The sequence below is a fragment of the Anopheles coustani genome, chromosome 2 (genome assembly GCF_943734705.1).
Source record: "Anopheles coustani chromosome 2, idAnoCousDA_361_x.2, whole genome shotgun sequence".
In the NCBI taxonomy this organism is placed as follows: Eukaryota; Metazoa; Arthropoda; class Insecta; order Diptera; family Culicidae; genus Anopheles; species Anopheles coustani.
The window spans coordinates 79716231-79733878 of record NC_071289.1 but is presented as its reverse complement, the minus strand read 5'-3'; the positions used below and the strand labels follow the sequence as shown (position 1 = coordinate 79733878).

Below are 17648 nucleotides of genomic sequence, written 5' to 3'. Positions count from 1 at the left end.
TAATCACCTCTGCAACCAAGATATAGTTCGTCACATGTTCTAGTACTTTGAATAGGAACAAGTTGTTTTGCTTTTTTATCTGACCGGTTCATGCTAATAGAAAGATCAAACGTGTTACGTCATGTGCGATGCGTACACGCGAGAGCCTCTTCGGTTGCTATGATTCGAAAATTGTCGACTCACGTTGAAGGTCAATGGACATCTTTTGGACGATTTTCGGTTGGGCAAGGGTGAGTTCTACCACAAAGATTTCTTCTTCTTTCTTGTCCGCTCACAGAAGTTTACAATGTATGTTTTTCATTTTTTTTCTTTATTTTTGTTTGTTTATTAAAAATTAAAAATATTATAGCTACAATTCGTTGTTCGTTGAAAATTGGTTATTTGCTACTTCTTACCCGTATAGCAATGGAATGCTCACAACCAGCACCAATACCTCAAGATTGGCATAACGAAATGCAAAATCGTTAATTTCGTTTCTTCTTGGAGTCAGCAGAGGTCTTCACCTTTGCGTTCTTCGATCGCCCTCCACACAACAGTTTAATCAATAGATAAGCGAACAATAGCGGTCCACCAAAGATAGTGGCCAGTACATCGATCCCATGGTACTGCAGGAAGCCCAGCTCCTGGCCGGCCGATTTCAGGTGTTCGGCACCCCGATGCCGAATAACGTACTCTACCCAAAAGACGGCCAAATCCAACGGATTCTGTGGCTGATCACGGTAACGCGCAGAAATGGTACCGGCCACGGTTTTGTACTTTTCATTATTCAAAATCTCGTTGATGGCTTTCGATAGGCGTTCCTCAGAGATTTCTTGATACGGCAATTGTATCCCGTAGCCGGTCCGTTCCGCTTTACCCATGTTTAGATATTGATCACCGAATACCGGAATGCCGATCACCGGCACGCCGTGGTACATCGCCTCAGTTGTGCTGAGCAGACCGCCGTGCGTGATAAACAACCGTACGTTCGGGTGTGCCAGAACGTCATCCTGCGGCCACCATGCCTTCACGATCACATTTTTCGGTCGATTAGGGAGTGTCTCATCCTCCCATTTCCACAAGACCGTCTGTTTCAGCTTGGCAAACACACGCAGGATTGCTTCCCGTTTCTCCACCGGTAGCTGGCTGCTCTTGATGTTCGAGCCCATCGAGAAGTAGATAACACCCTGTGGCGAACCGTCCAGAATCGACTTGATGTCTTCGGGTAGCGGTTTTGGCTTGCGGTTGACGTGCATTCCACCGACCTCGATCATGTTTGGCACGTACGGGCGCGGATAGCTGAGACTGAGGTGCTGATTGAGCAGAACCAGCGACACGGAATGCTTCCGAAGATGCTCCAGTGGAGGTTTCGGCCCGGGGAACGCCGCCTCGTACATCGCGCTCTGTACCGGGAAGTCCAGGATTTGCCCGAGAGCGGCGTCAAGTATTGTCATCAACATGTTACCGACACGCTGGACAAACGACATCCGGTCGGTGAAGCTTAGGAACGGATGCGGTACGTAGGAGGTAGGCGAGGGCGTACCGACCATTTCGTTTGTCCACCGGGATGCACCGAAGGTCGACACGGCCACACAGGGCGCCTTGAAGCGATGCACAAAACCTAACGAAAGGTTATCGAAACAAAAGAAATTAATTAATTTGTTCTCGTCCGTTACAAACCCTTACCGTCCTACCTAAGTGTGCATCGTTCAGAAAACTCTCCAGGACTACTAGATCAAACTGTTCGTTCGAGTTGATCAGTTTGATGACGTTCGGATGCTGCAGCGTGAAATTTGTTATCATATGCCCGAACTTGTACGTCATCGTTATGCCTTCCCACACGCTTTGGTCGGCCATGTCGAACATGTTGGGTATCAATTCTGTAACGTAACCAATCACCACCCCCACCGGTTATCTATCTTGATAAGACACAGGCGACTGTGAAATACGTACCCTTTATAATATCCTCTTCTACGGACACATCAATATCGCGGTAATTTTCCAGCGGTTTCTTCTGCGGGAACGGGTTGATAACAGTAACCTGACAACAAATAACAACATTAAAGAATATACGCTAGCTTTCAATGGTTAAATTGATCTTACCTGGTGACCACGTCGGGCCAATTCCTTCATCAGCGCCGATCCAACGATGTAATGCGAACGAGCAGAGGTAGGAAAGATGCCCAGAATCCGAGCACCATCCGTGGTCGAAGGTAGACCGATCGCACATGCGATCGCCAACACCAAAAACGTCGTTTTCATCCACTTTAACATTTTTTTATTTTTTTGTTGCTACACGTGTGAGGACCGCCTTTCCTACTTGCGTCCTCGCTGGACGACTGCTGGCTGTGGAATGGCTTGCTGTTGAATTTGTTTGTCCAGTTTCTGCGACTTCGCGTTCCTGGTTCGCGCAACTTGTTTTCTCATATCGCTAGGTTGTGACGCTGTTCGTACCAATACTTCAGTTCACATCAGTGTAGGTTAAATGGAGGTGAAGTTACAAAACACGTTAGTCAAAATTATTTCCAAATACCGGCGATATCGTAGGACGCTAACGTTCGTCGTCATGCGCGGCTTCTGATTCCGTTCATCAGAGGAGGCCGTTTTTTGTTTACGTTCATTCATGTCTGGTTGATCATGGTTGATCTTCGTTTGATTATTGATCGTGCCGGTTTTGGGTATGTTGAATGAATGAAACTTTTCCTCAGTACAGAGATTATTTTTTTCAAAAATCAATTATAATCCAACCATGGTCAAATTATTTCCTGTTTCCTGCAATTCATTCCTTACACAGACAATATCGACGCATGATAAGGGAGAGATATTTATTGGCCTGCAAAAACCATAACTTAACAGAACGGTGCTCAAACAAAACGTGATCGGAATGTTTGAACAGTCATCTAAACGCTTTGCAAAGTCTCAAAACAAACACTCGCACATGTAGTATGCACTTTGCTCACCGGCTTCCGGTTGGAAGATTCAAACGCTAAAAATAAGCTACCCATCTTCTTCTAGTATCACCCGAGTTGGTGCCGCGACATTGAGAAGGCCGCCACACCCCGGGGGCGCCTGAAAGCTTCGCGTTCCCGCCCTTGTCCGCAACGCAACACGTGTTTACCGTTTCCTTCGCCTTGCGGCGAATGTTTGCTTACGGTCCGAAAGCTGAAAACAAATATAGAACGTCTGCTCTCGCTGCTGCTCGTCGGCCATTAGTGGGGGTGCTGCTAACGCCACCACGTTGTCGCAATGTTCCGCCGCGGTGTCCCTGTACCTTGGTACGGGGTTCATTTGGTGGCGACAAGCTTTTCACGTTATCGCGTTCGTTAAATTGGTTGTCCCAATTCACAACTACACGCTTCCCCCGGGAGAACGAGCAGAAGAGAAGATCCACTATGTGGATTAGCAAACGGGAGAAAAGGCGAAGGAGCGTTTGATTTGAACTTGAACGGATCACTTACGTATGTGAGAAACAGTGTGTGCCGCCTAGCTCGCGATAACCGACTGTGGATGGTCGGATTGATAGCGAGCGCGCACTAGCAGTTGGCCAACGACAGTTGGCGCAAATCAACGTTCTTTCGTTAGGCTCCAGTACCGCTAGTTCAGTGTTCGGTGTCAAGTAGATTAGTTCCGCAGTGGAGTGATAATGTACGGTCTGAAGGTGCTTCTTCCGGTTGCGCTGCTGGTGGCGCTTCTGGCAGGCGGTACGGAAGCTTCCCGTATCCTTGGAATTCTTCCTTCGGTCGGTCGCTCACATTATATTATCGGTGCCGGTCTAATGAAGGCCCTGCTCGACGCGGGCCATGAAGTGACCATCGTCAGTCCGTACCCGATGAAGGGTGCTCCGCCCGATCGGCATCGGGACATTCTGATGCCGGAATTCACCGAAGCACACGGTGTGTCCGGGCCGGATCTTTTCGAGTACAAAAATGCACCCAACCTAGTGGTTCTCTACCTGGTGTACAACGAGTTTGGGCCGATGTCCTCCGAGGGTCTCCTGCAGCACCCGAACGTGGTACAGTTGATGGAATCGGGCGAAAAGTTTGACGCCGTTATCGTGGAGTCGTTTGCCAGTGAGGTCCTGTACGGATTGGCGGAGCACTTCGGGGGGCAGCTAATCGTCTTTTCACCGTTCGGGGCTTCCATGTGGACGAACGAGCTGGTTGGCACACCGTACCCGTACTCCTACATTCCCCACACCTTCCTCAGCTACACGAACGAGATGTCCTTCTGGCAACGGTTCTCCAACGCGCTCGTGGCGCACTTGGATAAGTTCTACTATCGCAACGTGTTCCTACCGAAACAGGAGCAGCTGTACCGGCGCTACTTCCCTGAGGCGAAGCTAACCTTCCAGGAGACACTCGATAGTGTTCGGTTGGCGTTCGTGAATCAACATTTTACGCTCAGCTACCCTCATCCTTACGCACCGAACCACATCGAAATCGGAGGTATCCAGATCCAACCGCCGAAAGAGTTGCCCGAAGATCTCCACAAGTACATCGAGTCGTCGCCGCACGGTGTGATCTACTTCTCGATGGGTTCGATGCTGAAGGGACGCAACTTCCCCGAGGAAAAGCGGGCCGCATTCGTGAACGTGTTCCGCGGGCTGAAGGAGAACGTGATCTGGAAGTACGAGAACGAGAGCCTCCCGAACCGGCCAAAGAACGTACTCATCCGATCGTGGATGCCACAGAGCGACATATTGGCCCATCCGAAGGTGAAACTGTTCATCACGCACGGTGGCCTTCTCGGGACGACCGAGGGTCTCTACAACGGGGTACCGATGGTCGGCATACCGATCTACGGCGATCAGGAGCTTAATCTGGCCCGCGCCGAAAAGGCTGGCTACGGCGTGAAGCTTGACTACGAGACACTCAGCGAAGAAACGATCTCTGCCGCCATCGGCCGGGTCCTTTCCGATCCGTCCTACGCTAAGAACGCGCAAACCATCTCTCGACGTTACCGTGATCAACCGCTCGGACCGGCCAAAACGGCTGTTTACTGGGTGGAGTATGTCATCCGGCATGGAGGCGCACCGCAGCTTCAATCCCCGTCCGTAAAACTCTCTTTCATCGAGTACAATCTGCTCGATGTGTATGCGGTGATGGCACTGATCGCGCTATCAGCGCTAATTGGATCGTTCGCACTGGTTAAGGTGACCCTGAAACGGCTCGGACTTGTCAAAGGAGCCAAATCGGCCGCCGGAAGGGGTGGTGGTGCACAGGAGCGGAAGAAAACAAAATAACGATTTCGGCCATACGACGTTAACCGAAAATCAAAGTTCAAACAAATCCTGATAGCGAATGGCGTGAACTGAACGGGGCAACATTAAACGAAGCAAACTGTCCAATTTATTCCCCCGATTGCATTGATAAGGCAATGTCGTTTATTTTTGATGAAGTTTTTTTTTGTCAATCCATCAACTTTAAGATGAACAATATTGCATGGAAAAGAAGTAAAGAACAAAGTCCAAGCGTATTGTTCACGCGGCAACCAGGTGATACTCTGGAAGAGAGAAGATAAATATTAGCGCAGCCGATACACGCATACATATAGTTCACCAGATAACATCGACAACTTCTTAACGTTCTGAGTTCTCTTTTCCCCGACAAGTCGATTGGAACTGAAAATACCAAAGCTTGTGCCTAAACAAAACTGTTGCGCGAGTGTGATAGAGCAAATTAAACCTGACGCAATGATAACGCACAGATAACGATAAAGAACTAGTATTGGTAGCTTTTGTTACGTTTTACATTAGAATATAGCGAACATATATTTCGGAATATGTCTTAAACAATGGTTATTGTTTTGCTTGTGAATGAAACGAAAGAAATAGTTTAACTTAAAAAAAAATGAAGATGTGAGAAGATCTTCAATTCGTTCCAGCAAATCTAGCGAATATAATTTCCTTACTATACTTAACACGTTTTGTTTCTTTTCCTAACGAACTTTGTAACTTTTAAATTTCAAAATTCAACTGAAAACAATCTAAAGTTCGTACTGTGCTCTTCCATGGAGTATAATTGCAGGCGCATTCTTCAACAAATGAGCTTAGAACGATTTAAGCTTTTAAACAAGTTTGTATAAAAGCCGTGAAGAAGGATTACCCAAGATTTCATCAAATGTTGTTGAATGTTCTTTCAAAAATGTTTGAAAAATCGCAAAGCCTCAAAGAATTTTTTATTTAATCATGACAAAAATGTCCAGACACGTCTCGTAGTCGAAGATACGCATGGTTACGACGGTCCAAATTTTTATGATACACTGTTTTCAGGGCCAATTTGTCGGCATCAAGCTGCTCTTTGTTGGTAGTAGGCAGTGAATTGCACGCGCACGGTTTTTGTTTGGTTTCGTTAGAAAGCACTTTGGGTTTGTTAAGTTTAACTTTGCCATTATCGGGAACAACATTGGCGCGACAACAACGCGACATTTTCTCGTCGCGCCAATGTTGCTACCGATAATGGCAAAGTTAAACTTAATAAGCCCAAACTGGTTCCTAACGATGCCAAACAAAAACCTTGCGCGTGCAATTCACTGCCTACTACCAACAAAGAGCAGCTTGATGCCGACGAATTGGCCCTAAAAACAGTGTAAAACTATGAAAATTGAAAAGTTCTCGTACTCGAATCGTAATCGTCGTTAAAAAATGAAACAAAATTGGCTATCGGATCAGTCTTTTTTGAGACAATATCTCACGTAATCTATTTGTAAGGTACTCAATAGATTTTATGGTGAGCGGGATAAAATCTGCCGGCCGGACTTTACCGACCCCTGCATTAGAGCGTTTTTAGCTGTGCCACTGATCGGTGCGTGAGGCTGTGGCACCACTACCAACGAATTTACCTCAGTTCAGGTGTTCCATTTCGATGCGCTGCTATCGTAAGCACCTTTTATTTCTCGAGCTGAGCCCCGCGAGCAGTACTTCAGCAACCCTCGCGAAGGTGGGTCGCGGTCCGCGGGTTTACCTTTTCACCTCCCATCCCCTTCTGTAGCGTAAGTGTAAATGGTTCCCCCCAACTAGGGCCCAACGGGTTCTACCCTGTGTCTGTTTCTGAGTGAACTTTTCGTGTAATTAGAGGCCATTAATGCAGCAAATTCTGGCCAAACGACGCCGTTGGTGATTTGGTTTCAGCGTCGTCGTGTTGATTGTTTCGAATGGCCATCCACGTTTCCCAGCGCATAGAGGAAACGCACCGATCATGGCGTGCCATTTGCGGTCAACCCGCGCGGTAGCTATGGTAACACCCGTAGCTTTTGTTTTTCACTTCAATCCATCTCTTCTGTCCGGCAGTGCGATCGCGGAACGGTTCAAGAATGCCCTACGGAAGGGCAAGTGCAGAGCATAGATGGTGTTTCTGTACGGGTGTATGTGTGTGTTTGTTTGATTCCGGTAGACCCCGATCTGGTACAGTCTGGTGTGATCAACCGCGATGTGGAACAAATCGAGGGCACTGGGAATAGGACGTGTGATGTTTGGGGTTTTGACATTTCGTGCAACATAAAACAGCACTTGCGGGGATATCATTTCCGGGCGATCTTGCCGCCAGCCACCACGACAGTTCCGGCATTGTATGCAGTGGGGAATGCAGACGAGTGTACGGCTGTGTGCGGAAGCCATCATCATTTTATTTGACCATTTGTTTCAACGGGGACGTCACCTGTACTAGATAACGCGAGTAAACTCTACTTGAAGTGTCCAATCCACGAACCCGTCGATACGATCTTATCAGTTGTACAAAAAGGTGATATTGTGCAGTGGAGAAAAAAAAGGTCACCTCCGGTACGGGAATGATTGGGACCCCTTCTGGCGATGTGTCCTCCATACAATGCAAAAAAAACCCGTCTGATTGTGCCCGTTATCAGGTGAGGACGTTCTTCGACCGCTAAAAAAGTAATGCTCCGATATCAATGGTCTGTTTCCTTGATCGTGTGATTAATTTGATGGCCAATTGCTTGCTATCAGTAAAAATGCAAAGAAAATCATCTGTTGTCGTCAGTGTGTTATCGTAACGGAAAAAAGAAGGGACTGTGAAATGAAATGTTTACTCCATATACACCTTAGTCAATCAACAATCCGTACAGGCACCAATGTCTACTCATATGGAATAAATATTTTGATAATATGTGGGAAATGTAATTCCATTCTATGAAATTCTACGAATACGGATACGTAGAGACTGTACGGATACTTTTTTGAGTAGCTGTATGAAGTGCATGTGAACAGTGAACCATCTCTCGGAAAAATCTTCAAGTGCCAGCTTCGGCTACCTTCACCAACACCGGTATCTACAATAGTGTTTCTGCATCGTTGCATTTGCATGCCTTTATCTACGTCACGAAACTTTGCGTTCCTTACTTAATCCAAACCTATGGACAGATTTCTAGCATCACGATGGGTTGTTTGGGTGATTAAATGGACAGCAGGTTTGTTTGAGCACAGCAATTTTTCTGAAATCAGTGATTTTTTCAGAGAATCTAATTTCGCGTCACACGTTTACAATTAATCTTGGAAACTAATAGCACAATAGCATAACTCCTTATGAACTTTAAAGGCAGTTGTGACTGCAGGTAAACTGTTTTCTACATTCTTATCTGCCTGATCTTAGTCGAGGAATTGGCTTATTGACTTTCGAAAATTAAACATAAATAGACAACAGTAAACACAAGAAAGTCATTTGCTAATCTTTGTTTAGCAAACATTACGACAGGAAATGGAAAGTGAAAAAGCGCATCAACAAAATCTTAGATCTCACCGGATCGAGAGCCAAGCGGATGGGAATGTGATGCAATGAAGACGCTTTTCTAGCTTATCTGTAGCAATATTACGAAGCAAGTCCCTTTTCTTTTCAGTCGGGTTCAAATGGTTTTATTTTGGAAAACAAAAGGTTGAGCCGTGTTACGGACAGCACAATAGCCGCGTTTTTCTTTCATTAAGCATCTACGAGTCGGAATATGTGCCTCTGAAAAAGTCTAGAGGACGTTTTAAAACGATCAAATGCAGCTCGCATCCACTTAAAGGAAGTTTATTTCCATATTGAACGAATTATCAATACTCGCATAGTTGATGTGTTGCCATGGAAGCGAAGCTCGCGCGCTTTTCCAATTAGTCATTCATTGAAAAACACTTCAAACGCACCCTTTTCAGCTGATGCGTACACTCAAGACAAATAATGACAAATGCATCCATCCACCAATGAAGTGGATTCATTGATGCAACCCTCTTCGACTACTTGTATGACCAGCAAGCGAATCATGTGAAATCCAGACTAAATATCGCCATTTCCTTCTCTCACAGACAGCTACTGGCGCCACTTGTTCCTCCAGAGCTCAATGCTGAGGAAGATTGGTTCGCAATGCATAATCTGCTCCATGAGGATGGTGCAGCCTTTATTTCCTCACGATCGAAACAAGTGATTTCCGGCCGATTGAATGCTTATACGAGTTTTAATGCACCGTCTCGCCATTGTTCGAATTAATTTACACGTCGCATCGCAGCCCAAAAGGCTTCGCGGAGGGAAAAGCGAGCAAAACAGCTGACTACGATAAAGGGCACAATTCATCTTCCAAACAGTTGTAATTGTAGTAGTATAAGGCATAGAAAATTGCAATTCAATGTAAGACAAAAAATGGTGGGGAAATTATGATGATCTTCCTGGAGGAAGTAAAAGTAGGAAATTCAAATTGAAATTATGTTTCATACTTGTTAATTTTTTGTTTGTTTGGTAATTTGTTTGTTACCTGGTCGGTTATTTCACTAAAATTATCGATCGGATGGAAACAGTCGTTGTTACGAATCTATCTTTATTTTCCTTCAAATTTGATCGCTTTAAAGATTTAACCTATAAACCGGCTTATTAATAAGTTATTAGTCTCCTTGACCAGTGTATCACTTAATGCAGGGATCGGCACACGTTTTTCAAAAAGGGCCAGATAATTAAAGAGAAACTGAAGGCGCGGGCCGGATACTTTAAACGATGCTTCAATATTTTCAAAGTAATACTTTCTAACTTTCTAAATAGCAAAGTTGCATAACAAGAGGTAAAAGATAACATATTTAAAATGTATCGATGAACATATAACAGTAACACCTCGTTAAACAATTGTTCTCTTTGGGAAGAAAATAAACCTGACATCGTGAACAAATCCGATAAAAATTGGGATGGGTTATGAAGCACTACGGGCCGGATAAAATCATTTGGCGGGCCGGATTTGGCCCGCGGACCGCACTTTGCCGACCCCTGACTTAATGTAATTAAATCTCATTTTAATCATCAGTTTGGGTTCCCCAGTGTGCTTGCATGCTTCACGGAGGCACAACATATTACCGCAGAGTATATAATGCTGTATGACTGCGTTGCTGATAATGCCGGAATACGAACCGAACTGGTGTTCTTCTGCTTTTTGGCGTAACGACCTCTTGGTCATGCGTGCCCCCTTTAAGGGCTTACAAGATAGAGGGGTGACGAACTGGTGTTCGTTGTTCTTGATTAAACTGACACGTGATGTGTGATGAATCAGTATTAATTGATCAATGGATGCTATAATCTGAAGAGTTCCTTGCTGGCAGAATGCCTTCTCTTTCTGTCTAATTGACAATTGTTATCAACAAAACGAGAAAGCATGATAATACTGCCAGCCGGGCTATAACATCAGCTCAGTCACTCCTCCATTATCTCAAGCTTGTTAATAAGACGTTTAACTGTCACTTAATGCTTAATTATTACTTAATTAATTCAAAACATAATACCAGAGTAATAGCCATAAAATTGGGGGTGCCCATGGCGCAGCGGTAGCGCGAGGAAACACCACACCACAGGTGTGGGATCGAATCTCGAGTCTGGCACCCTCCGGTATTACGAACGGCTGACCACCGATCTATAATATACCGTCTTTCGGTCACACAAACTCTCTTCGGAGAGAGGCCTTGTCCCACTAGGGGATGTCGTGCCACATAAAAAAAAAAAAAAAAAAAAAATAGCCATAAAAAGAACACTCGGGACGTGTGTATTTTGAATATTTTTTATAAAACACAACTGCATTCTTTAAACATTTTGCAATGTCGCTAATGTTTTCCCCCACCCTGGTTGGTTATTTCAATACTCTCGGAAAATTGTTGAGTTGAGAACCAACATTCACTTTTTTCCTCTTGCGGTTAATTTTGGTTTTTTTCCCCACTTTGTTACAGCTTAACTTGCGCCAATGTGGATATCTTTGCACCGAACTGCGCGTTTCCCAGGAAAAATGCAAAGCATACGAAATTTTCGTGTCTCAATTTGGATTCCACGGGCATTGGCGTACGTAACGAGGAGGGAAGAAATCAGTGGGTGTTTGTGTGGGTGGTAGTAGATGATGTTACAGTTGTCAAACATAAACTTGGTATATTTTTTATCTAATTTTAATGAATCAGGGACTTCCTTTACCAGGCTTGTACGAAATGTTTCACCAGTTTTCGAACCTCATTATTTGATGGTTGATGGTGCTGGTTGATGATAGGTTTACTTTCAATAATCCAAAAATTTTAAAAGAGTATGAAACACTAAACCAGCGTTAACATCCGATCAACTCTCGACCACGCAATCGATAAATGCCTCCAATGGTGTGGGCAATTTGAAGCGCCTTGAAAATTTGGCGAATAATTGCTTGAGCCGCAACAATGGTGGCATGCGGAGCAAATGACTCATTTATTTTATTCTGTGCCTTTGTGTGCATCAGTGTGCAGAAGCAGCATAAGCGCTCCAAATTCCACACAAAGCTACACCATAACGTTCCCTCCCTTCGAAAGTACAACAAAAAAAGGAACAGAAAAAAGACAATTATCCATTTACCCACGTCAAGCGTTTGCTGAGAGGGGCGCATAAATTACGTCCGAGCGTCCGATTTTTCGGCGGAGGTCAAAGATCCATCTCCCCCGCTCAAGGGCTGTGTTCTTGTTTTTGACAACATTTCACTACAATTTGAATCACAATAAGAAGGTCAAATTGATGAGTTTTTACCATTGTTTGTTTCAAGTTCAATTTGGAAAAAGATCATCATCGACTCACGTGGTTCGTGCGCGGACCGATCGATAGCCATGGCAAATAAAATCGTTCGTTCAGTCCATAATTTTCCCCTGTTGTTCACAAATGGTAACCATTTTCTACCATTAATATTCTGGGCACGATCGGCCCGAAGGGGTTTCAGAGAAATTAACTTGTTGCTGTAAATCACGATGTCAGATTTACTTCTCCATGGTTCTCGCTCATTTACAAACACAAACTATAAGTACGAAGTGGTGCCGATACCTTTCATGCTCTTCCGGCATTTCCTTTCGCCTTGTAACGTTCCCCATTTTAGTCGGCACACTTATCACTCGATCAAAAGTCATACCCATACGATACTATGTATGTTAACATGTCGTCCATTAAGCCAAACACGCTTATGTCTGGTTGGTTGGCGTATAATTGTGCCGACGGAAAGCAAAAGGAGTTTTCTTGTTCCTATTTTCCTTGACTTTGGCGTACCGCGCGCGTCACTAACTACCTTTCGTGGTACGCCGGGAAATTACAATGTGCATTAACGAAAAAGTCACAAAATCGCACAGCTAAGGGAAACGATCACTTCTACGCGCTTTCGTTAGATCTGGATCACATTTCAACGTGCTCACATTTCACTTTCCCTAATCGGGCCCCGGGGATCTCTAGGGTAACGGGTTCGGTTGGTGAAAAACGAGTACCGGAATTGGGAGAAAACCCAACAGACTTTGCGGTGTAGGCTTAATCCGTTTTTAAATAGAGCGGTTAAATGCAAAAAGTGACACTACTATGCCGTAGGGTTGAAGCACTTTGAATTGGAAGAAGGAGAGTAAATGTAACTGCTTTTTGCTGTTTATGCTAGCTTAGCCTGCTGTTATACGCCTGATGATTTTTCTGCTCTTCTGTACCATTCAAAAAAAAAAAAAACTCTTCATCTCCCAATTGAAACAAAGTCGAAATGTTATATCTAAATGTGTTCACCTTAATTATCCGACGCTAATTTTCCCGTTTTTTAATTTGCTCTACTGAACCGTTCCTTTTCCGACCTTCGAAGAAAGTGAAACTCTCGATTTCCATACGATCTCACACTAAGTGGAAGCGTTTGGCCTCTGAAATATTTTTAAAACAGATCTATAGCTCATTCGTTGGTGAAAATAGCCCACTCTGCGGTGCTTTACGTTACGATACGATGCGATCCTATCAATCCATCGGAATACATTTAAATGGTGCTATGGTGATGGTTAATTCACTTCTCCCGTTGTAGCAAGTGACGGTGCGGGGAAAGAAATTAAGAAAGCGCAACTCTAACCGATGATCACCGTTTGTGCAGTGGAAAGCGTAAAGTGTGTCTCGAATTGCAATCGAAAAGTGTATAATCCGGCAGCTGGAACGTAAAGTGTTTTCCCGGGCTGGAACGTAAAGCGGGCGCCATCATTAGCATTGCCAGATTTGGGGCGCAACGGCCAGACACCAGGACGACCGTGTGTTTCGATGACCGGAAAAAGCTGAAACGATGTCATCGGATAGAATCCACCGGTAAGTGACATGTTTCACCCTTTCTCTCCTTCCTACTGACTTGACTGTGTGTGACTTTCTGTTTCTCCCACGCACGATGGCCCCCATGGGGCTCTTAACCGCGGGATGAAAGTCTGCCTAAGTTGGTCCGTTTTTTTTTCAAGCTATACCTTTTTGTCTAGAAAAATCCATCCCTCAAGGGCATAATTTTGATGATCTCATCTCTCGTGCCACGGATTAGGACAATGAACGGGAAGAGTCCATGAGATAATTTTCATCTGCCTCGATTTTACGCTGGGAACGGACACATCGCGGAAGTTGATTGCGCCAGACCTTTTGAGACGTTCGATTCGCACACAGGAAGTGGAGCGAAGTGTTTCGTCATTTGTATGCAGACAATCTCGCTTCGTGTTGGATTTATGTGGCCGATATCACAATGTACGCTTTCGCACCTTCCATTAGAAACCAAAAGTTAGGCTGCAATCCGCAAACAGTGATAAGTCGGCTGGAAGTGGAAAACATTTTTTAGTTTGTTGATAATTATGTCGGCAGCCCAATCTTTTCATACTTACACTCTGGTTGGTACACTCTAGTTTATCGAAGTGGTGCTTCTTTTCTGTTTTTTACGTTTGCGATCATAATATCGAGCTCGAAAAATTCACTATAGGATGGGAACATTACGTCAAATGTTGCTGTAATAAACAGAAATGTGAGTTAAATGTATTGTAGTTGAATGTAAAAACGACGTAACGTAACTCTATTCAATTTATTTTCCAAACCCGAATAAAATTTAAAAAAATCTATTAAAATGAAGTTAACAACATACCTATTTTTGGAGTTTTTGAAGTACCGTGGTCGTTTCTGTCTTGAAATGAAAGTCGTTTTGTTCTGTGAACATCCTTTTAGCAATTGCCATTTTTAGTAAAATAATTATATTATTATTATATAAATAAAATAATTATTTCGTCCTAAGTAGGGGCTAGGAGATTTTAAAAAGTTGAAAGCATTGTTGATCAAAATGTAAGCAGAAACAAAACTTCGCAGGATTAATAAATTTGGTATTATTATGATTTTAAATCAAATGAAAAGTAAAGGTGGTTTAGACCGATAGCCAATAAAACATACAAACAAAAACTTGCTAAATAGATAAACCAATTGTGATAGAGTTATTAATGATATTATACACGTGAATTGGTGCTATCATTTTTCAGTGCCGCCAAAGACGGTCTGCTGGACGTGCTTCGGGAGGCGACCCGTTCCGAGGCCAATGCCAAAGATGTGGACGGTATGACGCCCGTCCTGTGGGCTGCCTTCGAAGGTCATTTCGAGGCTTTAAAGCTACTAGTCGCCCGGGGGTAAGTAAGGGCCCGACGGTCCCGTGACAGATTCCCAAAATGTTTCACCTAATATTTTCCGCTCGTTCCTTCCAGGGGAGATCCGGATAAGGCCGATCAGTTTGGTAACACCGCCCTGCATCTGGCATCCGCCAAAGGTCACATGCAGTGCGTGGACTTCCTGGTGCAGTTCGGGGTTAACATTTACGCGCTCGACATCGACCATCACAGTGCGCAGGACTTGGCAGCGATCAACAACCGGGATAATATCTTGCGGTATCTCGATGCGGCGGCAGCCACCCTCGAGGCCACGGACAGGTATGAAAAAGTGGCTGGATGGAGGGGCCCGTACCTGGAATCTCATATTTGAATTTCTTTCTTTCGTCACAGAAAACGGGCGCACGAGCTGAAAGAACATGCCAAAAAGAAGAGCGAGAAAAGGGCCCGCGAGTTCCTGGGCCGGCAGCAAAAGATCGAACGGGAGCTCGATCCGAGCCTGTCCCGCCGTCCGGTGCCGCACCGGCCCTCGAACTTGCTGCAAACGCTGAAGCAAAAGCTCTGGTCCGGTAGCCAGGGAAACCTGTCCCAGGGGCACCGATTGGCCGATGGGCAGGCACAGCCCCAGATGACGACAACGACGACAACGACGACGTTCAGTGCGCTGGTGGGTGGAACGGTTGCCCGTGGCGGAGGGGCAGTGAAGAAGCGGGCGAATGCCATGAAAACCCGACAGCAGATGGAAAACGGAGGTAGATCTTTCATTCGCAGTTTATTGTTACAACAAAATGTGTTTGAAACTCATCGTAATGCTTTATTTGTCGTTTAAGATTTCAAAATTGGCGAAATGGAGGCGAACGGTAAAAGGAGCGTGCGATCGATACAGGGCTTACGGCGCGACTCGGAGGTGCTGTACGTGGGAACCTACAGCTCGAACGATGACTCCAATGCCTCGGACCGGCGGGGCAAGCTGAAGGACGTGTTCGACGTTGACTCGAACGGCGGTGACAATGACGATGCGGACGAGGACAGTGGCAGTGCGGCTAGCGGCAAATTTGGAACCATGTCCCGGGCGCACAGTCAGCCCGACTTTCTGCTGGCCGGCGCCACCGATGAGGTGACGGAGGACGTCCTCCTGCAGCGACCATCGGGACTGTTCAGTCGGCCATCGTTCGGTAACCTGGCCTTCCCGTAAGTGTCGTAAGACGATTGCCATATCACCGGACGATCACACCTAACCTAACCTGCATTTTCCACAGTCGATCCGTTTCGAATGTGCTCGCCCAGCTCGGCAACGAACAGTCGTCCAGTGCGTCCTCGGACGGCTCGATGAAGGCCAAACCGACGACGAAGGGAGCGATCAAGCCCCGCTCGCAGCTGGTCATCTCGGATTCGGACTCGGACGTCGAAAGTTCCGACAACGAGGAGAACGACTCGTTAGCGATTCTGCGGTTTTTGGCTGCCTTCAAGCTAGAAGATTACTATCCAGTGTAAGTCACTCTTTCCTCCCCTGGCATGTCGTCCGCAAAATAAGCTTTCGGGATTCTCTTTATTACCTTTTAGATTCCAAAAGAACGAAATCGACTTGGAAACACTGATGATCCTCACGGAGAATGATATCAAATCGCTCGGCCTGCCACTCGGGCCGTACCGGAGGCTTTGCAACGCGATACAGGAGCGAAAGGAAGCCTTGGCTAATCCGGGCACGATATCCGACAGTCGACTTTAGTCCATTTGATAAGCTTAGTTTACCACGGAAGGTAAACTTGCAAATGGAACTGATGCGTTGGCGTGTACATTGAAAATGGATCGCATTTAACTGCTGTACAGTAGTGTAGTGCATAGTATAGTTTTCTTTTTTAATTGGACCCTAGGACACCCCCTTAGGCCCTATATGAATTAAATTATTAGGAATTTTATGTACATTCTACCAAAATGAATGTGAGCTATAATAAAAACAAGATGCAATACGTAAATATCAGTTCAATTCGGTTAATCCCCATTCACAAGTGGTTAGAGTTACGTGCGCTCGGTTAGAAGCTCGTAAAATGAATAACTGGTGCTGACCATACTCAATAAAATTGATTTGGACAGACCGGTGCCGTTTCAGGTCAGAACAAGCACGAAAAAACTTTGCTGGGATCAATGGCAAGGTTGAGTGCATGTTCATCAACCATGGACGGAGATTAAACGATGCAGTCATCGTTCTTCGATTTCTTTTTCTTTCCACTAAACTACGGCACGAACGTTGTGGCACGCGACGATCTCCTTAAGGGGAAAATCGAACGTCGCCGAGAGGCTTCCAAACAACCCTCGGATCAACAGTCTCTTTGGTAATCTTCATGAGGATTTTTCGCCAAAATAATTCATCTAGAGCAGTGATGTCAAACTCAGTTGACCTCGGGGCCGCATTTCCTCCCAAAATAGGTTTGCGGGCTAAAACGTAGCATTGGTTGGATTCATGAAAACAGATTCTTATCAGTGTCCTTTTCACTTAACAGCCAATTATGAATTCACAATGTTGGTGTATTATATTACCTTACATGTATGTTGGTGTATTATATTACAGCCTTATCACACTGGTCACCAATGGTGGTATGGCAATGTGGGCCGCCAATGGTGACTAGTGTGAGAAGGGTATTATCAATTTGCTATGAATGATATCCTACTATTCATTAGCTCAATGTTATTCGCTTGAGATAAGTACTATCATTAGAAGAGAAATTTCTATTAAAACAAGATATGTATGTATCAGTATGCTTGTCGGCGAGTACACTTACGATGTGTACAAAGTGGCGGTGTACAAAACGGAAGA

At 45.0% G+C, this 17648-nt stretch overlaps 3 protein-coding genes across 6 annotated transcripts; 2 read left to right on the top strand and 1 right to left on the bottom strand.

Annotated features, from left to right (window-relative positions):
- Positions 1-464: 464 nt before the first annotated feature.
- On the bottom strand, positions 465-2253 carry LOC131265111 (UDP-glycosyltransferase UGT5-like). The gene is made up of 4 exons (XM_058267373.1): positions 2083-2253; positions 1933-2020; positions 1674-1859; positions 465-1600 (listed from the first exon to the last, which is right to left on the bottom strand). The coding sequence occupies exons 1-4, from the start codon at positions 2251-2253 to the stop codon at positions 465-467; spliced, it is 1581 nt and encodes a 526-aa protein (XP_058123356.1).
- A 1369-nt stretch (positions 2254-3622) lies between these two features.
- On the top strand, positions 3623-5221 carry LOC131265110 (UDP-glycosyltransferase UGT5-like). The gene has a single exon (XM_058267372.1). It carries the CDS (start codon positions 3623-3625, stop codon positions 5219-5221), a length of 1599 nt encoding a protein of 532 aa, XP_058123355.1.
- A 1676-nt stretch (positions 5222-6897) lies between these two features.
- On the top strand, positions 6898-16809 carry LOC131262212 (pre-mRNA splicing regulator USH1G). 4 transcript variants are annotated; one of them, XM_058264163.1, is made up of 8 exons: positions 6898-6964; positions 13252-13523; positions 14714-14857; positions 14933-15154; positions 15227-15585; positions 15664-16024; positions 16093-16323; positions 16397-16809. In XM_058264163.1, the coding sequence occupies exons 2-8, from the start codon at positions 13501-13503 to the stop codon at positions 16560-16562; spliced, it is 1506 nt and encodes a 501-aa protein (XP_058120146.1). In that variant the 5' UTR covers positions 6898-6964; positions 13252-13500; the 3' UTR covers positions 16563-16809. The 4 variants fall into 4 exon arrangements, with proteins under 4 accessions (XP_058120146.1, XP_058120148.1, XP_058120149.1 ...); XM_058264165.1 differs by having other exon boundaries at positions 6902-6964; positions 13318-13523; XM_058264166.1 differs by lacking the exon at positions 6898-6964 and adding an exon at positions 7850-7867 and having other exon boundaries at positions 13318-13523.
- The last annotated feature ends 839 nt before the right edge of the window (positions 16810-17648 follow it).

Excerpts from the sequence above, each read along its gene's own strand:
- LOC131265111 (XM_058267373.1), bottom strand. The coding sequence starts at position 2,253 with ATGTTAAAGTGGATGAAAACGACGTTTTTGGTGTTGGCGATCGCATGT. Across the intron at positions 2,021-2,082 it reads TGGCCCGACGTGGTCACCAG|GTTACTGTTATCAACCCGTT; the intron begins GTAAGATCAATT and ends ATTTGTTGTCAG. Across the intron at positions 1,601-1,673 it reads TCTGAACGATGCACACTTAG|GTTTTGTGCATCGCTTCAAG; the intron begins GTAGGACGGTAA and ends ACCTTTCGTTAG.
- LOC131265110 (XM_058267372.1), top strand. The coding sequence starts at position 3,623 with ATGTACGGTCTGAAGGTGCTTCTTCCGGTTGCGCTGCTGGTGGCGCTT.
- LOC131262212 (XM_058264163.1), top strand. The coding sequence starts at position 13,501 with ATGTCATCGGATAGAATCCACCG. Across the intron at positions 13,524-14,713 it reads TCATCGGATAGAATCCACCG|TGCCGCCAAAGACGGTCTGC; the intron begins GTAAGTGACATG and ends ATCATTTTTCAG. Across the intron at positions 15,155-15,226 it reads ACCCTCGAGGCCACGGACAG|AAAACGGGCGCACGAGCTGA; the intron begins GTATGAAAAAGT and ends CTTTCGTCACAG.